This window comes from Callithrix jacchus, chromosome 14 (genome assembly GCF_049354715.1).
Source record: "Callithrix jacchus isolate 240 chromosome 14, calJac240_pri, whole genome shotgun sequence".
Classification (NCBI taxonomy): domain Eukaryota; kingdom Metazoa; phylum Chordata; class Mammalia; order Primates; family Cebidae; genus Callithrix; species Callithrix jacchus.
The window spans coordinates 50,088,892-50,113,925 of NC_133515.1; the positions used below are offsets into that span (position 1 = coordinate 50,088,892).

A 25,034-nucleotide genomic window follows, 5' to 3' on the forward strand; every position below is an offset into this window, starting at 1 on the left:
TGCAATTCTCACATTTGATAAAATAGATTTCAAAGCAACAAAGATACAGTGGTAAAAGGATCAATGTAACAATAAGAGATCTTAATACCCAGATACATAAGACCCATAACGAGATTTAGACTCAAGGAGACAGAAAATTAATAAGGATATCCAGGACTTCAACTCAGATCCGGAACAAGTAAACTCAATAAATATTTATAGAGTTCTCCATTTTAAATACACAAAATATTGATCGGCCATTATTAATACCCATTTTTAGAATGAAGCAATATTCCTGTTCTCTCTCCCTCTTTTTCTTCCTCTTTCTTCCTCTCCTTCTCTTTTTTACATTTCAACATCCTAGTTCCTCATCTCTACTCAATACAAAAAAAAAAAAAGATTAAAGGGCTTGTATGGGTGTATTAGACAAAAGGCTAGAGAAGGGCAAGATGACATAAATCTGAGAGAGGAGGCTAGGCTGACCTCTTTTTTGGATGTATAAATGAAGAAAAAGGCAAGATCTCCTTAGCTTGTGTGTTTAAGGGAAAACCTATAAAGAAGTCCATTTCAAACAGGCACAAGAAAACTGTTGGAGATGATGGAAAAGTTGTATATTGATTGTGGTGGCAGTTACATGACTATGCACACTCATAAAAATGTATACTAAGCAGGGGGAGGGGAGGAACCCTAACGCTATTAACAGCTAAAATTCTGATTAGCCTTATGAGGTTTATTTATCACAATGACATAATGACAAACAAAAACAAGAAGCATCTTCTAATTAACTAATTGGGTTGACGTTTTATAATTTTGAAAAACTGAAACCAACTCTTTGAGTTATATAATGAAGCATGGCTTTAAAATTTTGTTCCAATCTTCTTTCCCTTAAATGGAAACTGAAGTTTCTGATATCTCCCCAGTGCAACCCACCAAGAGAAGAGGGAGGATCTCAGCCTGGAACAGGGGCGGCCTCAGTGGCAGGCAAAGAGACTCAGCATCTGGCTCTCAGGGGCTTTCTTCTAGCTCTAGACATAGAGCAGCAGACCCATCCACCATATGCTCTACCACCAGAGAACAGCTACATGCTATTAAGTCCATTAGACACCAATGACTTTCAAAGCTTTTTTCTCTTTGATCATCCTGCCATCCTTGGGGAAATCTACCCTAGGGTAGGTTTTAGGGAGTCTACCCTAATGCCAGAAAGTCTTTCTTGAGCCTCAGGCCAGTGAGTTGCTTCTACAGCACCCTACAGACATTTAATTGTTCTGTAGTTAGCTGTTTCTGGACCCATTTCCTCCACAAACATGGGGCCAAAATTCTGAAAAGAGATCAAGACTTATTTTGATCTCTTAGCACCAGCATCCAACTAGTGCCTCACAGAGAGAAGGTATCTGATAAATGTGTCTTGAATGAGATCCTAAGACAATAGTTCCTATAACCTTTACAGGTCATGAACCCCCTTTGAAAATCTAATCAAAAGTCAGGTAATCTACTCTAAAAAAATGTACAGTTACACGTTTCACCTGTAATTTTAAGAAATCTATAACGGGACTGCAATGCCTACAAAGAACACCCAAGTTGAGATGTCTGGCGTAAACATTCTAATTTCATCTTAGCTATACAATGTGACAAGTGAAGTGTCAGCTGTTTAAGTCTGATCTAGAACAAAGAAAATAAATTAGTAGAAAATCCCCCAAGTAAGAGATGTTAGGACAGAAAAGATAAGGAATAGACATGGGCCATCCATCCCATTTTATTGATATTAAATAAAGATTATGGGGCCTGACATGGTCGCTCATGCCTGTGCTCTCAGCACTTTGGGGAGGCCAGGAGTTTGAAACCATCTGGACAACACAGCAAGACCCAGTTCTCTACAAAAAGTTTTTTATAGCTAGCCGGCCATAAAGACACATGCCTATAGTTCCAGCTACTCAGGAGGCTGCGGCAGGAGGGTTGCTTGAGCCTAGGAGTTTGAGGCCACAGTGAGTATAATCAGGCCACTGCTGCACTACACCTTGGGGAATAGAGGTAGACACTATCTCCAAAAATGTATGTGTGTATATATATATATTTCATTCCAAGATACAAGATACACTTAGGAAGTATAATACCAAAATTATCTTTATCAGTTATCACTAGCCCTGTGACACATGAACTGAGGTCCAAAAAGACTCTTTGTGGGGTGGGAATTGGAATTGGAGGGACTGCCAGTGTTCAAATAGTAGTATTACCACTTATACCTACACTCTTGATTTTCCTAATGGATTCAACTCTATTGGACTGGACTTTTCTCTACTTTGGACACAAAGGCAGTGGTTAGAGATCCTGGTCTAATAATAATACCTGGAGTCTCTCAAATCAAGTATGTAACTGCCATTAAAGTTCCATGTACTATTACTATTACTATTGCTATTTCTAAAGTGAATTACAGACGTGTAACTAGGATAGAATTAAGAATCATGGGCTGGCTGTCAGTTCCCTTATCAGGTCCCTATTCCTGAAAGTCCTGTACACAAAGGAATGTGAAGGAAGGTAATCTCAAAGGAAATTCAAAAACTGTTCAATTCATTATGAAATCAAAAGTTGAAGCTTTGGCAATATTTACTAAATTAGTATTAATATGTTTGCTTAGATTAGTATTTCTGTATATGACTGTTTTAAAATTTTATGTCAAAGAAATGATGAGACTCTTTGGTATTCAGCCATGTCCTCAGAGCCATTTCTTTAAATGCCACTAACTCCATTTTGTGGGATACTTTTTGATCTCATTTGTGTGTGTATCTCTACATACATACAAAACAAGTCTCTAATGGCATTACCATTTGGTTAGCTGCAGCTGGGAAATCGTCACATGCTCAAAGCAAATCAGCCTATGGCATACCATGTCAGATGCTTGGCCAGAATGCTTCAAGTTTTTTTTTTTTTTTTAATGTGCAAACTTAAATGCTCAGTGTACTATGGTTCACCTTCAGAAAAAAAAATTGCTATGTATCATACTCTGCACACATAAATTATAACTTGCTCAGAATTCCTTATAATTTAAACAAACATACATTTTAATGTTTTTGTATTCATAGACTAAAAGTAAAAAAAATTCTAAGCAATTTTATGGAACCAGATAAAAAACCCACTGGAGCTAAATACAACACTGATATTCTCTTCATGCCAATTCTCTACCCTATTACTCTATGTAACTCCTCCCCGTTCACAAACATACCTTTGCCCTTTTGATCCTATTGAATATGGAAATGAAAAAGTTACTTTTGTTTTTGTCTTTTTGGGTTTCTTTTTTTTTTTGAGACCGGATCTCACTCTGTTGCCCACGCTGGAGTCCAATGGCAGGATCATAGCTTAGTGTAGCCTCAAACCTCTGTGCTCAAGTGATCTTCCTACCTCAGCCAAGTAGCTGGGACTAAAAGCACATGGCATGAGGCACAGCTAATTAAAACAAAAAAATTGTAGAGGTTAGGTCTCACTATTTTGCCCATGGTGGTGAAAAAGCCGTCTTTAGAAAATACTTTGTACAGAAATGAAAATACATCATCACCAGAAGTTAGTGCCAGCCACGTGACTAACAGATTTTAAGTTAGGGCTCAAGAGAACCTAATACCTTCTCGGTCACAACTCTGATCTACTTCCCATCCCTCTCCATTCCCAACATTTAAGCTTGGCCAAAAAAAAAATTAGCCGAGCCTGGTGGAACGTGCCTGTAGTACTGGCTACTCAAGAGGCTGAGGAAGGAGGATCCCCTTGAGCCCAGGAGTTCAAAAGTGTAGTAAGCTATGACTGAGCCACTGCGCTCCAGCCTGAATGACAGAACAAGAGCTCATTTCTAAAAGAAAATAAAAAATAAAGATAAAAATTAAAAGTGATCATCTGAATTGACAAAGGAAAATGAGGTCTGTTTTCTGAGGGCCAAAGAAATAAAGCAAGCTACTAAATATGTTCTGAGAATACATACACTAAAATGGGGTCAGTAAACAGGCTACATAATAAATATTTTAGGTTTTACAGGCCATACTGTCTTCGCTCCAACTATTCAACTCTGCCATCATTGCAAAACAGCAGTTAGAGACAGTATGAAAATGAGTATGTGGTTGTGGTTCCAATAAAACTTTACATACAAACCAGGTGGCTGACTCTGGTAATTGTCAACCCATGTACAAAAACATAGGCACGCTGGTACGAGAATGTTTATGTGCACATCTCTGATATAAGGCTGAATGAGAAATATCACTCTAAGCAGCTGTTCTTCCACAGTAATTTCTTTTTACCTAGGAAGATAAAATATCATCTCCATTAAAAAAAAAAAAAACCTATGTTCACTTTTAAAAATTACATTTTGAAAGGAAAATGATCTCTGTATAATCTCTTATACCTGAGAAAGAAAACCTTTGGGAAAGAGGAGAGTGGGAAGAAGAGGCCACAAGGAGGCGTCCAGGAGAACCAAGGTGAACAAACATTAACCCATGATTTGTATTCTCAGAACTATCTGCAAAAGCTGGTAACATGTATCTATATATAAAAACACATTTGTGCACTCAAGAAACTCATGACACAGTTGAAGAGCAAACTTATTTTTTGCCTCTGTATTCCAAAATTTTCAGTATTAAGGGCATATGGGATTGCTAATACACTTTTTGAAGAAGCTTAAAACTTAGGCTTCAAAATAAAGACACTTTTAATGAAGACTTACACTTTTATAAACAGAAAAAGACTGCATAAAATCATATTACATCTAGAATTTATTTTATATTTCTATTCTTTTGTCCTATATCAATTCTGTATTACTATCAGTAACTATGGTTTACTACATGGGCATAGCCTCCCGAAAGAATTTATCAGAACTTTCTTGGGCATGGGGCAGGGTAGTATGAACTAAAAAAAAATCCCAAGGTGATTCTGATTCCTCTGCTCCTTCTTTCTCCACCCTCTAATCCCTACTTCAAGAATCCCTACTATACATCATAATCTCTCAAAGTACAAAAGAAAGATTTCTCCTCTGAAAAAAAACTGAATGTTGAACATTAAAATATACCAAACACAGCCAGGCACAGTGGCTTATGCCTGTAATCCAGTACTTTGGGAGGCCGAGGCAGGCGGATCACCATGTCAGGAGATTGAGACCATCTTGGCCAACATGGTGAAACCCCATCTCTACTAAAATACAAAAAAAATTAGCAAGACATGGTGGTGCGCACGTAATCCCAGCTACACAGGAGGCTGAGGCAAGGGAATCACTTGAACAAGGGCAGTGGAGGTTGCAGTGAGCCGAGATTGTGCCACTGCACTCCAGCCTGGGCGACAGAGCAATACTCCATCTCAAAAAAAAAAAAAATAGATAGATAGATAGATAGATATATAGAGAGAACATAATAAATCTGTGTGCCTTCCTTCAAGTAGGCTCTATCTCCAAAATGTTTGTATAGTACAGAACAAAAAAATTCCCAGGTCTGCAAGCAAGAATTAAGACCAAAACCACTGTCAGGCACAGTGGTTCATGTCTGTAATAACAGCATTTTGGGAGGCCAAGATGGGCAGACTGCTTGAGACCAGCCTGGACAACATAGTGAAACCCAATCTCTACAAAAAAAAAAATACAAAAATTAGCCAGACATGCTGGTGCATGCCTGTGGTCCCAGCTACCCAGGAGGCTGAGGTGAGAGGATCACAAACCCAGGGAAATAGAGGCTGCAATGAGCCTTTATCATGCTATTGTACTCCAGCTTGGGTGACAGAGTGGCACTTGGTCTCCAAAAAAAAAAAAAAAAAGAAACTATACTTTTATACCGCAGTCCATCACAAATTTTATAAGTTAGGTTACTTAAATTACGATCATTCCTAAGCAAAAGTTGTAAGTGTTTCAAGGCGGGGAAATAAATAGTGCCTAAATTTATTACAATTTTAGGCTGCTCCAAAACATTTTTACAAATCTGACTGAATTTATACCTAGTTATTTTCTTAAGCAACATATCTACCCAGAAGAATTCGCTTCTAAATCTTTCTTGGGAGAAAATACTATTAAATCTACTACTTAAAAGTAGAAAAATAAATCACAATTCATTCACTAGGGCCAAGGAAATCAAAGACCAAAAAATATCAGATCCTAATGAAAAAAAAATGCATATTGTAATTGTTAAGCATTACAGGCAAGAAGAATTTTAGCTTTAACATCACAAATAAGAGACTCCTCAAAGTGAATAGTTGAGATTTTTATTTTTTAGCTTATTTATAGTGTGAATATAATTTAACATTTTTTAAAGTTTAAGAACTGAAAGACATTTTTCACATATGCAAATAAAAGTACTTCCAACTAGGTACTATATATATAGAATTTTCTCGTTAGGAAAAAATAAGAGGGATTCTATTAGCTTAGGCTACGATAGGTAGTATATAAATTAATGAATGAAGCAATATTTCAAAAACACTTTATAAACATAGGTGGCCTTCAAACAATAGTTTGCCATATCCCTGCTGTAAACAGCCCAGTTTTTAAACCAATATTAGATTCTGTAAGATTATAGACAGATTAAAAAATTATCTACATATAATTATTCCACTCTATCAAGTCTTTTCTACCTGCAGTGAAATATGCCAAAAGCAGCAGGGGTCCAAAGCGCTGAAAGGACAGAGAAGAAAGCCAATGTGTTAACAAAATTCTTTGACAATCACTTCGTTTGGATCATCCATTCAACAAGTATTTGCTCAGGACACACAAACTCCTGGCTTCTGGATCTAGTTTGAAAAACAACACATGTACAAACACTTACGACTAATTAGGCTGGCTAAGTGCCACATAATGGTACAAAAAAACCCTAACATTTGCAAAATGCTTCAAGGGTTAACATATTTCCACATAAATTAATAAAGCTTCAAAACAACCCTGTGAAGTATATAAAGTACTTGGTATTATTATCATTTTACACAAAGCTCATAAGCAGCAGAGCTAGGATTTGAACCTCCAATACTATACTACTCCATACGTCCACCACAGTGCATTGAATTGAGCCTCCAAGAATCAATACAGGCATTGAATTGAGCCTCCAAGAATCAATACAGGCATTGAATTGAGCCTCCAAGAATGAGAAAGATTTTGACAGAAGAGACCCTGGCATTCTGAGAAAAAGCATATGCAGAAGTCCAAAAGCAAGGGAATACAATGTGTGCAAAGATAATGCTAGGCTGGTTCACATAAGGCAGGTGGAAAATAAGGCTATAAAGATGGATTGAAAGCAAGAAGAGAGCTTTAAGATCTGGCTAAGCATTGATGACCCTATGGACAATGAGAAATCAAATGATTTGGGAGAGAGAAGGAAGAAACAAGGTAAATTAAGCTCTTACGGTATACTGGGTACTTTGCAAAAGAGTCGTTTCATATCCAGGGATACTGGGTACTGCTACAGGGAGATTAGACTGTTATCTGGGAGGTCCAAAAGAAGGGAAAGGAGTCAAAGGCTGTCTCCATAGTTTCAGCATGAGAGGTCAGAGAATTCAAAGCAACTCCTGTCTTGTCTCACATGATGATTGTTACATGATCCCAACCCTTCTAAGTTAAACCAATGTCCACAATTATCCTAAATTTTCCTACATTTTATCTAAAACTTACCGAATCTTCTGGAGGTCTCTGAATTTTTCCCCAATCCACAGAAGGCCCCTTTTCTTGCAAAAATCGATGAAATAGCTTCCGAAATCCATCCAGGTCTTTTTTAGTGTGCTGTGAAAATAGAAGTCATTGTTACAACCTGAAGAATGCTTAATATTTAATAAAAACATAAAGACAGATACAAGTTATACATTTAAAATATCTTTAAATGAAATTCTTATACCATTAGGACAAGGAGGAGAGACTTTTTTACACCTTAAAAGCTAATAGAGGCTGGAAATGGTTGGTGCACGCCTGTAATCCCAGCACTTTGGGAGGCTCAGGCCCGCTGATCACTTGAGCTTAGGAGTTTGAGACCAGCCTGAGAAACACGGCAAAACCTGGTGTCTACAGAAAATTACAAAAATTAACCAGGTATGGTGGCATGTGCCTGTAGTCTCACCTACTTGGAGGCCAAGGTGGGAGGATCACTAGAGTCCAGGAAGTCGAGGGTGCAGTGGGTGGAGACGGTGCCACTGCACTCCAGCCTGGGTGACAGAGTGAGACCCTGTCTCAATAACAACAACAACAACAAAAACAAAACCCCATTTGTTTAATGGGAATTCCAACTAACAACAAAAAACACACACACACACACACACACACACACAGTTTGTTTGTTTTCTGGAGACAGAGTCTTGCTCTGCCATCCAGGCTAGAGTGTAATGGTGCAATCTTGGCTCACTGCAACCTCCACCTCCCAGGCTTAAGCCAACCCTCCCACCTCAGCCTCCCCAGTAGCTGGCACCACAGGCACACACCACTATGCATGGCGTGAGCTCAAGCAATCTTCCTGCCTCAGCCTCCCAAAGTGCTGGGATTACAGGTATGAGCCACTGTACCTGGCCACATTTACTTACCAATATCTTTCTCTACTTCTAAATGAAAATTAATCTTCATTAAAGGAACAAAAAGAAAGAAAATACAGCTTGCCTCAAAACACTAACTTCTCTCAATTCCAACTGAACACATTTATCCATTTCTCTACCCAATGATATCAAAACACAGAACAAATAAAGTATAGTATAATTTGTTTCTGATTCTTTTAATGACTTCGAAAACTTCCTACGCTTAAATGAAAAAAAGATGATGGATTAACGAAGGACAAACGTTAAAAGCCTTTAACTGTTAAGGAATTCTAATTATTTGTTTTTGATGTTATCTTACATCTTGTGTTTATTTGAGGCTGGATGATGATCATTATCATTGGCAGCAACTCAGCATGAAGACAGATGAAGTTTGAGAGACCTTACCTCAAACTCATGTGATGATGCCGTGGTGAGTATTTTTTCTAGTTCCTTCTTCACAGATAATTCTAGCTCTTGCCGAATGACTTCTTGGAACTGAGAAGCGCCATCTTGAGACATTGCTTTGCTAAGATCTTAAAATAAAAATATAAAACCACCGACTGAAAACTCCAGAAAGCCATTCAAACAGCTGGTAAGCTATAACTGATCTAGTTCTGGTATTCAGCAAATGAAAAGGGCTCAATCCCATGGTCCCCTTGTCCTCTGGCAGGAATTCAGCAGTGTCAACTAGTTAGGACTAGTTTCATTCCAGTTTCATATTCTCCACTAAACAAGAATCCCTTTAGACGTACTGGCAATTCCAAGGTGCCTCTACTTTCCTGCATCAACATTTTCACTTTAAAAGCACAAGGGCGTAGAGCTGCCTGCCCTCTTCTGGTGGTTCGCAATTTCAGCCAAGACTCTGCACTGTTAACATGTGTCAGACTAGACTTTTAGTGCTTTTGGCATAAAAGGTGACAGAAATGCCTCTTAGATGAATACAAACTAAAATAGAAAATGACAGAAAAAGGCTAGGCATCATGGCTCAGGCCTGTAATCCCAGCACTGCAGGAGGCCGAGTGGGGTAGACCCTGGAACCCAGGAGTTTGGGACCAGCTTAGACAACACAGCAAAACCTCATCTCTACTAAAAAATACAAAAATTAGCCAGGTGTGGTGGTGCTTATGTGTATTCCCAGCTACTTGGAAGGCTGAAGAAGGAGGATCCCTTGAACTGAGGAGGTAGAGGCTGTAGTGAACTGAGAACGTGCCACTGCACTCCAGTCTGGGTGACAGAACCAGATCCCATCTCAAAAGAAAAGGAAAAAAAATTACAGAAAAAGAAACACCCCAAGCCCAAATGCTTTGGGAGAAAAATACCAACACAGGCTGTTTTACACTTTATCTAGAAAGTAATCGTCTTATTTACTTCTCATAAAACGGACAAGTGGATTATTGTCCACCCCTCCCTTCTATCCTCAGTACTAGATTCAACCTTATTTTTAAAATCTATTTTTAAAGTTTATATTCAAATATTTTGATAACTAGTTATTCTTACAAATGCCTATTAATTTAGCTGACTCACATTTCAATAAGGCTAAAAATTCTTTCCTCTTATCCACTCCACATACTATAAATTCTTTCACTTATCATTTGGACAGGAGAAGAAGACATTTATACAGACAGAATTAAAGCCAACGTAATCACTATTTTAAAGATACTTTTGAGAACAGCAAATAGTAAACTACATAACTCTTGGGGTAATTTATTTAACATAGATAGCCTCTACCTCCTGCAAATAACTAAAAATGTTAACAGACAGGATATTTAACATAGCTCTTCAAAAATCTTTTCATATATATGTTCCATCACATCTAAATCCAAGTGAAAAAAATCCAAGGAAATTTGCTGAAATTTAACTCTAAAATAGCCCTTTTCCAACCAAGCTCTTTTTACAGTTATAAACCCTAACATAACTAACTTAGTATTATTCAGTAATACTATCAAAGTGGGTAGGGCTTGGGTGGTCCACATCTGTAATCCCAGCACTTTGGGAGGCTGAGGAGGGAAGCTCACTTGAGGCCAGGTGTTCAAAACCAGCCTGGGCAATACGGCAAGACCCAGTCTCTACGAAAAATACAAAAATTAGCAGATCATAGTGGCACACACTTGTACTCCTAGCAACTAGGGAGGCTGAGGTGACAGGATCGTTTGAGCCCAGGAATTCTAGGCTGCAGTGAACTACGATCACACCACTGTATTCTATCTAGCCTGGGAACCAAAGTGACCCTCTGTGAGTCAAGAAGCACCATATACCATGTGTGTTCCATAAACAACCTAAAGACAAGTTTTGGCTAGTAACAATTTGATTATAATTTGTAAAAACCCATGGCAATGGAGGCATAAACTATTACAGGTAATTAAAAGTTACTGCAGAACAGTTCAAACTAGAGTTAACATGACATCATCCATACATGCACATCCCGTGACAGATTTAGACGTATTTTAAAATTTGTCCCCGGTTAAGTATCCTATCCTGACACCTCATGTGCCCCTGGGATGCCTCTTTCTCCAGTCTTTAAGCCAATTCTCATTCAATGTTTGGAAAATAATTTGAAAGAAAAATATATTAAACACAGAGGAAGAAAAAACTCTATATTAAAGAACATATGAATTGTTTGATTTTTTTTTTCTTGAGACAAGGTATCCCTCTGTCGCCCAGGTCGGAGTGCAGTGGCTTTATCACAGCTCATTGCAACCTCCCTGTCCCAGGCTCAAGCCCACCTTAGCCTCCCAAGGAGTTGGGACTACAGATGGGGCTGTTTTTTTTTTTTTGCAAAGATGGGTTTCTCCATATGTTGTCCAGGCTGTTCTCAAACTCCTGGGCTAAAACAACCTGCCCACCTCAGCTTCCCAAAGTGCTGGGATTACAGGCATGAGCACCAGGCCCTAAATTGTCTCATTCTGATCAATTAAAATAAATCAAGAATAACTATACAATAATTTTTAAAATAAGTCTTTTGTTAGACTCAAAGACATCTACAGATTTGCTACTTGTTGCTGAAGTTAGATTCTGAAACCCAGTATTCACAGTCACATTCCTAAAAAAATACGATGGAAACATTTAAGTTATGCACTGGAAAAAATGCCAAAATGAGATAAAACTAAATGTAAATACAACATTTAGAAGTAACTAAAGTAGTTGTTTGAGATTTGTCTAAATGAGAACCATTTGAAAAACAAAACATTTTAAAGTTATTCCCTCTATAGAATAATTTATAAATTTACATGATTTAAGGTCAAAACACACATAACCCAAGTCACTATCCTCCCTATCAAGCCAAGCTAAGAAAGGCTGGTTGAAAGACACATTTAATAGTGTATGTGCTGTGTCAATTGTAGCAGGTTTAAGTTTCACAGGCAGATTCAAAAAATCCCAGACACAGATTCAAACTTGAGTTGAGAAATGTCTCTAACCTTTATTTCTTCCTTTTGTTTGACACAGCACCAATGCACATAAAAAGTAATTTGTATTCTTTCACCCTCTTTACAAATATCATCAGCTTAAACAAAAGAACATCACGACAAGCCTGTCACCTCTTCCACCCCTCTAAAAGCTCTGTTTTCAGTGATTAAAGAATCAGGTGGGGCTTTTAAGGGATAAAAAATATTCAAGAATAAAGAATAAGGAAAAGTGCTTAGACAATAAGAGTAGCTATCTTAAGCATCTGGGCACAAACCAGGAGGCACAGAGCAGGAAACCATTTCCCTTAGTAGTGACTTCCTCATCCATCCTGAATTTTTTAAGTAAGATTTGAAATTTCTGGTACGAAAAGTAGTACAGATGTCAAAAGCTTTCTTGGATTTAACATTCTCAGGTTACACTTCTGACAATGACAGCTGTATTTCTAAAGGAAGGTCAACTAAATCCTCTGAATAATGCAAGATTTCTAACCTCATAAAATGTTTTGTCCTTATTTCCAAGCAATAGAAAATTGATCCCCCATGACTTTAGACACAGAGTGAGTTGGGAGTCAAACATTTCATTACCTTAGTCATAAACATTTTTATAGATGGGAGGGAGCATTTAATCTACTCTCAACGTTTTACAGACGAGGAAACAGGTTGAAAATAGTTAAATGACTTATGCAAGGTCACAGAGCAGGCCAATGTTGAGAGCCCAGAAGCGAAGCCATTTTTTTTAGTCCCATTCTACCATGGTGAGGCAGAAATACCCTGTTAATGTTTTTTTCTTCCTGGCCTGGCTCTCTTTAACCTTGATGTAAAGTCCCTAAATCCCATACTCTCCTCCAAAATCATTTCTATCAGAACCTTTTCTTATGTTCAATCAACAGACAGGTAACTCCTCACCACATAAAACTGGAATTACTAGAATTGTCTTGGTTGACTTCATCACACTTTAAGTCAATTTCAGATAGAATAGGCAATAATTTTTTTCACAAGTTCTTCCTGTCCCCCAATTTCCTAATTCTTCCTCTTCGTAAGAAATAAATTTCAACATCATAGGCTTTTTTATCCAGCTGGAGCCAAAAAAGAGAGAGGGAGACAGTCAATCTGACAAGTGAATGTTTTTGTTTCCTAATTCCTGGATCTTATTTTATATATTTCAGCAGTAAGAGGTGCACATAATACTCTTTCCTAACACCCTGATACTGGCACAAACAAAGTAAGTACACAAGCTAGTTTCATAATGCACAGGTCATAGAAAAACCACAGGGAAGCACCAAGAGCAACAAAGAAGTTGAAAAGCCATCCCCAGGCCACTTCTGTCTGATCAGTCCCAACCTTCCTGGAAAACTCACAATGAGAGATACTCAAAGTCAAAGAACTGGAGAGCCCCTTTAATCTTATATCAGCAAATGACTTATGAGCCAAATAACCATAAAACAAGAATTTAGTGGCAACTAGAAATATAAACTATACCAGCTAGATTTATGACCAATTCAAGCTAACCAGGTTCTTCTGGGCACACTGCAGTCCTTTATGACCAATTCAAGCTAACCGGGTTCTTCTGGGCATACTGCAGTCCTTTAAACTCAATTATTTGTGAATATTCCTCCTGGAAAAGCTCTTTTTGGGTTCCAATACTCAATTTTATCTTGTATCTTTTCTTACCTCTGTGACTACACCTTGCTTTCCCTAACTGGCTCCTTCCTTTCCTCTCCCACTCCCTACGTTTCCTCCTGTCCCTAACCATTTTTTCTCCTCAATTCTCTGGCCACTCTCCTTACTGATCACTCAAACATGTGCCTCTCATCCTAAATGTTTATCCTGAACTCCACGATCACAATCTTTACTGCCTTAAAGACTCTCGACACCTGGATACTCAGCTGGGTACCTCAAACTTAACATGTCCAAAACAAGACTCATCATCCAAACTAAATTACTGTTCTTGCTCTCCTTGTTCCCCCATGGCATTAACATTTTCGTAGAAACTAAGGTTTAAACCTCACAGTGACAGTTGGTGCTTCCCACCTTTTCCCTCACATTGGACAAGCCAACTATCAAAACTTCTTAAATGATGGCCATAATTTCATTCACTGTTTTTCACTTCTATTACTGCTACCTTAGTTCCCCTAGCATTTTGCTCTCCTATTTATGAAAACAGCTTTCTAACTAGTCTGCCCATCACTCTAATCTAATGGTACCAAGTAGAATAGATTGATCTCCTTAAGCTGCAACCTCCATCATATCACTTCTCTTTCTTGTTTGATGAAATTCTCATTGCCTACTGAAATAAATACAAATTCCTTAAACAAGCATGTATCAAAAGCCAAGCTAAAGCATCTTTTTGCATAGCCAAAGCTAATGAAAGTACAAAACCAGATTGCCTAAAGGCTGCAATTTCCTACTCCATTTGGGACATGTAGAATAGCACTTCTAAAACTTAAATGTACATACTGATCACTTGGAGGCTGGTTAAAACACAGATTCCTGTGTATGCTCCCAGAGAGATTCTGACTCAGTGGGTTTGGGGTGGGGAGGATATGCATATCTAATCAGCAAACATTGCCAGTATGGCTTTGAGTAGCTCTAGGAGATTACACTCCATTTATCTTAACAAATTTGTAGCAGCCATGTTCTTCATTCTTCTTGTTACCCCAGTGCTATTCTGTCACCAACTCCCTGCCCCAATGCCCTGTGTTTCAGAGATGGCACCAGGCCCAGATTGGTCCAAAGCCTTTCTAGTGATTGCTTTAAGCATAAAATGTAATATTATTCTGACCAGTGAGCCATAAGGGTATAATTTGTCAAAAGCACTTTGGAGAAGAGTTGTTCCTCACTGAAAAAAGAGATATACATGAAAAAACAGTATCTTTTCTACTCACATAAGGAGTTTGTGGCCATCCATCACCCCACGTTTCTTCTGCCATGATGCCCAACAATGAGGCAAATATACCAAAGATAGCACAGCAGAAGGAAGGTCTGATAAGGTTTTGTACTGAATTAACCAACCTTGCATATCCTGCTTAAGGATTTATGTGATAAAAAGGCCCTCGTTTCAAACCAAATGAAGTGATATTTTTCTGCTCCATGAAGTTAAAAGCATCCTTACTATAAGACTGTTCTAAAACATGCACTTAAAATACCACTCAACACTTTTAGAAAAGGGAAGGCAAAAATAAGGAAAAAAAAAAATTAGAATAGCCCAGTGTGAATTCCAAAATAATGAGAATCATTCCAACCTCTGGGAAACTGCTCTGATCCCTCAATCCCCAAAGACTCAAACTATTTTACTTGAGTGGCTTCTGTCATTTTGATGGTGGTATTCCTAGTGCTCTAAGTAGTGACTCTTGAACATTCAAAGAGGCCTTTCTTTTACCACAACCCACATGGGGTTTTTAATCATTCCTGTCTCTGTATTATATCAAACACTTCTCAGAACCCTAATTCTTTAGTTAAATGTCTGTCTGCAATCCTAGAACATATTCTCTTGAGGGGAAAAAAACACATTATGTCATGTAACTTTGCTTTCCCAAAACCTGCCTTAGCACCTTGCACAGTATAGGTGACTAATAATGGTATGCAACTCAACTGTAGATCAGGACTTAAGTTCCCATAAAATCGTAGTTTGAAAAGTGTCTGTTCATTTCCTTTGTCCACTTATGAATGGGCTTGTTTGTTTTTTTCTTGTAAATCTGTTTGAGTTCTTTGTAAATTCTGGATATCAGCCCTTTGTCAGATGAGTAAACTGAAAAATTTTTCCCCATTCTGTTGGTTGCCGATTCACTCTAATGACTGTTTCTTTTGCTGTGCAGAAGCTGTGGAGTTTGATTAGGTCCCATTTGTCTATTTTGGCTTTTGTTGCCAATGCTTACTTTACAAAAGAAGAAATACATGAGGCCAACAAACATATGAAAAATGCTCATCATCACTGGTCATTAGAAAAATGCAAATCAAAACTACATTGAGATACCATCTCACGCCAGTTAGAATGGTGATCATTAAAAAATTTGGAGACAACAGATGCTGGAGAGGATGTGGAGAAATAGGAACACTTTTACACTGTTGGTGGGAGTGTAAATTAGTTCAAACATTGTGGAAGACAGTGTGGAGATTCCTCAAGGACCTAGAAATAGAAATTCCATTTGACCCAGCAATCCCATTACTGGGTATATATCCAAAGGACTATAAATCATTCTACTATAAGGACACATGTACACTAATGTTCATTGCAGCACTGTTTACAATAGCAAAGACCTGGAATCAACCCAAATGACCATGGATGATAGACTGGACAGGGAAAATGTGGCATATATACACCATGGAATATTATGCAGCAATCAGAAATGATGAGTTTGTGTCGTTTGTAGGGACATGGATGAACCTGGAGAACATCATTCTCAGTAAACTGACACAAGAACAGAAAATGAAATACTGCATGTTCTCACTGATAGGCGGGTGTTGAGCAATGAGAACACATGGACACAGGGAGGGGAGCACTACATACTGGGGTCTGTTGCAGGGAATAGGGGAGGTACAGTGGGGGGATGGGGAGTTGGGGACAGAGAGCATGGGGAGAAATGCCAGATATAGGTGAAGGGGAGGAAGGCAGCAAATTACACTGCCATGTGTGTACTTATGCAAATATCTTGCATGTTCTTCACATGTACCCCAAAACCTAAAATGCAATAAAAAAAATAGGCATTCTCACATTTATGTATAACATTTAAAAATAACTATCAATTAACACTTGTTAATTGTATTATTATTCAAATCTTGTTTTTTGTTGGTTTCTGAGAAAAGTATGTTGGGTCTTCTGCAAAAGGATAATAAAAGTTCATAATTGTCCAAAAAAAGAAAGAAAATTATAGTTTGAATAGCTCCTATTCATTTTTTAGAGTTCAGTTTAAATATTACCTGAAATTATCCTCCTAGAAATCTTTCTCAACTAAGTAAAGTTATCTATTACATGCTCATATGCTAGATCCTTTTACCTCTCCTTTATAACATCATACTTCAAAAAAATTATTCAATGCTTATCTTATCCACCAGACTATAAACTCTGTGAAAGTATATGTCTGTAATGTTCACAGATGTATTCCTGCTGCCAAACACAGAGCCTGAGATATAGTAGATACATAACATTTATTAAGTGAATAAGAACCTGTTATGATCCAGCTATGCTGTAGGTATAGAGAAGGCGAAGTCTAGTCTAGTGTAGGTAGTGCCTAATAAGACCAAAGTTTAAGTGTACAAGAGCCATGATGTCTGGTCACAGAAGGCAGAGTTAAGATAAGTATAGACCATCATAAGTACTTAAAGCCCCAGTCGCTAAGGCTTCTCAAGAAGAGGCTGATTTATTAGTCAAGTATCAGAGATAGACTCAAGGAAGTTTCAAACAGGTAGATAGTCTAGACAAATGACTACTAAATTTCTTTTCAATTTTATTAACCAATATAAATACCAATGTAATGTTTTCACAAACTTTAGAGATTAAACAAAATTGGACAATTTATAGGTTTATATTTAGCTTAATTTAGGAAATAATATAGAAAAAATATCCATGTCATTCAATGATATATTAAGAAAAGTAAATTCAATTAAGTTGTATCTTACATGATTTTATATCATCTTTTTGTACTAAAGTTATTTTAGACTGCCAACTAAAATGATTACACTGAGATATATTTTTAGATGACTCAGCTTTATATTCATATGACTGCTTAATAAATGCTTTTTGATAACAAAAATAAAAGGCTAACATGCTTTCAAGAACTGTTACAGCAACAAATATGCAGAGCAACTTGTTAATTTTTTGCTAATCATGCATTACCTTGCTTTAAAAAAAAACTGCTACAGTTTATATATAAACCAGACTTTTCATTAACAATTAAGATTAACCCTACTCTGATACAATACAGTAGTTTTTAAAATCTCAAAGGAAAAAGAAAACACTACTTATGGAAAACAGAACATTCAGAAGAGATTTGTTAAATAATACTTCATTTTATGTTTAATGGATGACAAGAAAGTCATCAGAAGAGGCATAACATAAAATCACAATGAAGAACCAAAAAATGATCCGGTAGTCCTGCCCTGTAACTTGATATGTATGCATTTAGATAAATGTTTATGCTTAGAAGGGCTTTAAGGTCAGTGAGTCCAATCCTTATTTTGGAGATAAAGAAACAGGGGCCCAGGGATGCTGACTTGCCTAAGGACACAGAGGCAATGCCAAGCTGGAACTCAAACCCTGTTGCCTGGTGCCCTGTATCTCTTTCTTCCCGAGGAAGGTCTCTCCTTTCTCAGTTACAGTACATTTACATGGTGTTTGTCATCAAATCTGAATGAAAACCAGCAGCTCAACTATGTCTATTACATGAAGTTAAAACTACAAATTAGAATAATACTTTCTTACTGGATCTCATGCTCTTCAACCCTTCCTTATACACTGTTTTCTAAGCAATGAAAAAAAAAATCAAAGAACTCTTTTATGGATTCCATAAATATTTTATTACCAAGGCTAAGCATTTTACCATTGGCACAAATGAACCCAAAACAGTGGATATAACTATGTTGTTCTTTTACTGTACTCTTTGGAAGTTTTAAAATTCTAGGCAGGCATATAACACAAATGAAATATCACATCAGCCTCTGCCAGAGCAGCAACTAGAAGAAAATACAAACTCCAATCACATTGTCATTGTAGCCAGGGAGCAAGAGGAGCTATTGTAAAAGAGAGGGTCCCCTAAAATAGTATTTTTTTGTTGACTAGCAAGTAAAAAGAAGACTAAGCAAAAATACAACTAATTTTTGCTCCACGAAGATAATGAGTGACTTTTCTTTTAAGGACACAAGTAAAATCACAAAGAAACAAAATTCTCTTGATTTACATAGAAAAAACTAACAGAAATATCTAGAAATGTTCGGGAAATGAAACATTTTATGATTTATGTACACTAAGACAACATAGCCAATTTCTCCATGTTTCTCAAAAACAATCCTTAACTGTCAAAATGGATTGGGGCACAGACGATTTCATTTGGCAATGACTGAGAAAAATAAACAATGGAACTGTTGGCAGAAGCAGAATTTGAGTCCTAGACAATCACTGTGCAACAAATTAAAGGAGATGCCTGCATTACCAATCAAGAAAACTGGGAAACAGCTTTCAAATGGAGTATTACCTCTTTTCTCACACATAAGATACCCAATCAAAAAACGCATAAAGTTTAATTTTCTTTGAAAGTTTCACAAAGCCAACTTTCAAAGATGTATTAAGTTATTAATAGAAAGATACATCCCTGGTAGTAGAATTTTAAATATCTAAGAATTATGGTTTCAGTTAATAGTCATTGTGCCTGGGACAATCCATTCAATTACAAAGACCAAGATGGCCACAGTTCAAACACTATTACTCCATGTTTAAAATACGATATTTAGAAAAGAAATTGTAGGCTATATCAAAAAGGCAACAGTCTTTAGGAAAACTGTCTTCTAAAGAGATCCTATCTAACCAAAAAGGTAGTAAGTGAATCATATTTTCTCATCCTTTAAAACCCAAGCCCTCAAAGAACTTCCCCTACTAATTTATGCTATATTGCTGAAATTTTCTCCAACAGTATAAATGCTGGATATCAGGATGAACGGCTTTATAGAAAGTAAACACACTCTTCTTTATTTTCACAGATAATCCAGTTTGACTTTCAAGTATCTGTTTACGTTAACTTTTTAGTAATTAATACGTCTAGCTTTCTGGGAACTCATAATGCCTATACTTCTACAAAAAGCTTGGTGGGAACTGGGAAACTACAGTATCTTTTTCTTGTTTTTAAAACACTTTCATTATTAGGCCAACTGGTGCTCCTCACACAATCTAAGTATCCCTTTATTTTAATTAAACTTGCTACAATTCATCTATGAAGGGAAAAATAATACATACACACAAAAAGAATAGTCTTCATGAAGCAATATCACAAGAAAATATCTACGGACTAAAATAACACTTAGAGTAATTTCCTTTTAAGGTTACTTTTCAGTTTATTCAGAACACTGAAATGGCACTCCCAAAAAGTGTACCAGTTAATATTTCTTATTTCTCTAATGTTCCTTATCATTTTTTTTTCCTCAGTAGATTTCACAAATGAAAATCATCCATCTTATTAGAAGAAGGGCTGGTTAGTAACAACAAGGACAATTTACCCACAGAGATTACAAGGTCCACGTTGGAAAACAGTCAACACTTTTCATCAGCTCAACCCTTCATTTTAAATTTCTTTAGAATTGTTTTACATTTATAACGGTGTCTGAATTTAACTACAGCCTTTTCTTCAAGCAACATAATAAATCTTAATCAGATCTTTAAAACATTAGGAGTGTGCCCTAGTTGTTATTTTCATGCCTCCAGTCCTCACACAAATCCATGCCACTATCCCGTGCTAAAAGCATCCTCATCATCTAAGTGATCAGCAACAGGCTAAATTTGGTTTTAGGATTTGAGAAGAACCAGGCCCCAGAATGCTTCTCATCTCTGTATTCCTCCAAGACCCCTCCAGTTATAATTAGCTCAGTAATCTTCCCTGGCTAGCTGCCATCTACCAAATAGGAGTCACCAAAAAAGTTACAAAAAAGAATTTTAACAAATGGGAAAGCTGATAGGCTTCAAGCATTTTTTAAGTGACACAGAGGTACTTACATCCCTAAAATGTAAGTATATACTTCATTTTAAGAACATTAGAGACATTTTTATATAATTTAGATAGATAATGGCATATTTAAAACCATTCTTTTAAAACAGTGCCTCTAATATTACAGCATAAGCATCCATTATGGCCTTAGCTGGCTAGACAACATTAGTCTCTTCATTATTTATTAAGTTTCAAAACATTTACAGTGATGAGCCCATAATTCTCAGAACTTTTTAAAAGCAAAATTCCAAAAGGTACCCACTGACAAACCTGGCAAAAACCCACAGCTGCTGACAACCCCAACTCCTGGTACCTTCAGCTATGACAGGGAGCCCCCTTTCTCACTCAGCTAGGGAAGAGATGGTACTCCCATTCATTTAGAATAATTGGGGGACCTGGAACAACCCCTGGGGCAGGGAAAACCAGAAGCAGAAGAAATATCACAGACAGAAGGTGACCCAAGGGCAGAATATACTAGCTAGGAATTATGCTGCAAATCCAGTAAAGAAAGTTCTTCCTAAGAGGAGGAATCTTAAGTGCCTGAGTACCAGAGACTTGGAGAGGTGACCAAAGAAAGCTAAACCTTTTTTGGCTAAGAAATATATACTAAGAACTCTCTTGCCTATTAATCGAACATTTCTACCTAATAGTTTATGGTCAAAGTGCTTGAGGATGGAGATACCCAGCTTTCCTGTAAGGCACAATGCCTACATTTGGAGGAGGAGATTGAAGGAAAGTATAGCAACCCCCTGTTCCATGACATTCAAAAACAAGTATACATAACACACAGGTGTAATACCCAGATCTGTTGAACTTCAGTGCCTACCATGAGGGATATGCCAGAAATCCTAATACAGTACATTATACATACCAAGAGCTCAAAAAAATTTTTGTTGACTGCACTCAAAATTGTCACCAACTTGTATTCACTCCACATTGTCCAAACTTTACCCTGCCCCACCCTCCCACCACTGCACTTTTTTTTTTTTTTAAACATAGTAACACCTAGGCCTGAACATGAAACCTGGAATAGGAAAATAAAGAACTGTCATACTTGCCTTGCTTCTGTTTATTTCTGTTGATGACACGTGGTTATACTTCTGGTGACAATGCTATCGGAAAGGCCACCGTCATTTCAAGAAAGAAAAGTAAAATTTACTGGCCACCTAATATGTGCCTAACATATCCACACAGTTATCTCATTTCAGCTTTCCAATAACTCTGAGGTATAAGCATTACTATCCAATTTTTATGTAAGAAGAAACTGAGGTTCAAAAGTTATCTCTCTAAGATCACCTGCTAGTAAAAGTATTCAAATCTAAGTCTGCAGCCTTTCATCTTTCTCAACATTTATGTAACATAAGAAGTATTATAAAAACTACAACCAAAAATATAGGATAACCTACTAAATAGTATATGGAAAGTGCTAAGCTGTGGGCTTCTTATTTGTCATCCATGACAAATTCACTTTAGAGTATCCACCACTTACAGAACATTGTATTTCTCCCAAGGCTATAATATTATCTTTGCCCAATGGGAACTGAGTCTAGCTGGAGAAACAGGCCATTTCCACGGTTGTTAATGTTAGACAAAACAAAAGATGTCAGAAAGAACAAGCGTTTTAGACATACATATATAAGAATTTCAGTGCTGGACACTAGTAGCTCACACCTGTAATCCCAGGCACTTTGGGAGGCTGAGGATAGAGGATCGCTTAAGTCCAGGAGTTTGAGACCAGCCTGAGAAACATAGGGAGAGCCCGTCTCTTCAAAAAAATTTAAAAAGTAGCCAAGCATGGTGGTGTGTGCCTGTAGTCCCACCTACTCAGGGGGCTGAGGTGGGAAAAGCACTTAAGCCCAAGTGATCAAGGCTGCAGTGAGCTATGATTGCAGCACTGCACTCCAGCCTGAGCAACAAAGTGAGACCCTGCCTCAAAAAAAAAAAAAATTCAGTGCTTCATTTTAGCTGTGAATGTTGGACAAGAAACTTAATTTTCCTCACTTGTAAGAGCATGTTAAAAATCTACATCTCAGGACTATTATAAAGCTTAATGAGACAACTCATGAAAAAAAAAGTTAGAAACCTAACATCTGTTCACTCTTTCCCCTATGGAGCATAAACTACTAAGTACCAGTGATTGAAAATATCAGTATTTTCTGCAGCAAAGATCAAAGACTTTGATTTGCTTAAAAAAAAAATCAAAATCAAAAATTCCAACCCTTATACTTGAAAGCTCTTCTATAGAAACAGCTGTGTCATTTGTCAACTAGGTTTATCATTTATAATTTCAGCAGCAGAGTTAAACATATAGTGGGCTCACACTGTAAAAAATTTAAACAATGATACACAGCCGAATTCTACCAGACATACAAAGAGGAGCTGGTACCATTCCTTCTGAAACTATTCCAAACAATCCAAAAAGAGGGAATCCTTCCCAAATCATTTTATGAGACCAACATCATCCTAATACAAACATCTGGCAGAGACTCAGCAAGAAAAGAAAACTTCAGGCCAATATCCATGATGAACATAGATGCAAAAATCTTCAATAAAATACTGGCAAACCGACTGAAACAGCACATCAAAAAGCTTATCCACCATGATCAAGTAGGCTTCATCCCAGGGATGCAAGGCTGGTTCAACATACGCAAGTCTATAAACGTAATTCACCACATAAACCAAACCAAAGACAAAAATTTAAACAATGATAAACATGGGGAACATTCATGGAAAAAAATTTTGAGGCAGTGTCATATTGTTGTGCAAAACTGCCCATCTTAAAAGGAAAACTACTATTTAAAGTAAAAATGTATGGCAACTACAAGCTGTGGTATATGCCTATAGTCCCAGCTCCTCAGGAGGCTGAGCCAGGAGGACAGCTTGAGCCCAGGGATTTGAGGCTGTAGTTCACTATGATTGCTACTGTTAATACCCACTGTACTCCAGAGTGAACAACACAGTATGACCTTGACTCCTAAAAGAAAAAAGAAGCAAAAAGAAAGAAAAAAACTGTTTGGCAACTAAATGCAATCTGGTATCTTGGATTGAATCATGGGAACGGTAATCTGACCAAAGTCTTTGGTTAACAGTAACGTACCTATGTTAATTTCTCAGTTTTGACAAATGTCCAACTTTTCTGTAAATCTAGTATTCCAAAATATAAAGGGCTTAAAAAAAAGTGGATAATAAAGAAATGACAAACACACATAGCAATTCTTACCACGTGATTTTTAATCTCCTGAAGACAGCCTTACAGAAAAGGCTTTGAAATCAGTCAATGTTTGCCAATTCTGCAAGCTACTCTAAAGCATAAATACATGGAACACCTTGGGTTTAACAATATTTCTAACTTTTAAAGAGAAGTGACTTGTCCCCTTTTACCTAGCACATTCTTGCAAAATATCATCTTCATGGTAAATGAATATTGTTGTTATTACAAAACCAGTAAGTTTCTAACAGTTCTGCCTTTCTATTCCTGAATAAGATATTTACTCAATCAGAACATAAGGAGCATCTCTTACCATATATAAGGTATAACATAAATTTGGAAGTCTAATAACAAGTGTCATTTCTGAGCTTACTACTAAAGGCAAGCATAGGTTTTGATAATAACACAGACAATTTAATTCTCTTCCTTTAATCTACTACACAAAATGTAAAGAAGAGTTAATAAAGTAATGTATAACTCAGTAGGGCATCTTTATTCCCAGGGTCAAATGATGGCCATTACTGACACAACTTTTTTTTTTTCAAAAGTACACCTACATTTATTAGAAAGCACATTAAGTGTGAACTTTACTAGCTGTGTGTTCAAGATGGCTGAAGCTTTCACACACTGGAGTCTACAAGAGTTTACTTGCATACCAGAAGCAAGTCTCATGCTACAAACTGATGTCAGAGGTTTAAGGCAGCACCAATTTCAATGAGTGCACCGTACACACATGCATTCATACACACACGGTTACTGCTAAGCTCTGCTGAGGCATTCCCTAACCCTTTTTTAACACACATGTGGAATTTAGAGGGCAGTTTTCAAATTTTAAAGTAACCTTAATCATCTTTTCATAGTTCAAAAAAGGAAAAAAGTAAACACAGCAATGCAGCAAAGTCATTTCTCCAGCTGAAATGACCTCCAGCTTCTTCGGGCTACTCCCGGTTTCGCAATAAGTGAATCTGAGACGCAAACCACGTACACACAAACGAAGTATAAACTGAGAACACTAAAGCTTCCCCAAAAGTCCCGGCAAAACCCACCTGCTTTTCCCAGTCCTCCCGCTTCCCCAGCCCTTCCCGTCCGCGTGCACACACAGGTACCTTAACATAGACCAGGAAAAGAGAACAAGGATTAATCAGCAGTCAAAATCCTGTTTTATCACTTAACAGCCACTATCTAGGAGAGCGACAGTACTACTAACCTGATTTCAGGGAGGCAAAACTAAACCCAGCAGGGTAAAGGAACATAAATTATATGCGT

General features: G+C 37.3%; 1 protein-coding gene across 11 annotated transcripts in view; it reads right to left on the bottom strand.

The window, feature by feature from the left end:
- UGP2 (UDP-glucose pyrophosphorylase 2) overlaps positions 1-25,034 on the bottom strand; it is a 57,783-nt gene that overhangs the window by 31,346 nt on the left and 1,403 nt on the right. For 3 of the 11 annotated variants that reach the window (XM_078349193.1, XM_008980618.5, XM_078349194.1), the window contains exons 2-3: positions 8,875-9,002; positions 7,586-7,693 (exon numbers count right to left, since the gene is read on the bottom strand). The exons of 2 other annotated variants lie outside the window; for them this stretch is intronic. In XM_078349193.1, the coding sequence (XP_078205319.1) occupies positions 7,586-7,693; positions 8,875-8,988 (222 nt within the window). In that variant the 5' untranslated portion in view covers positions 8,989-9,002. Of the gene's footprint in view, positions 1-7,585; positions 7,694-8,874; positions 9,003-24,814; positions 25,002-25,034 lie in introns of those variants that run through there. 6 more of the 11 variants (XM_003734728.6, XM_008980616.5, XM_078349195.1 and 3 more) reach the window with 4 other exon arrangements.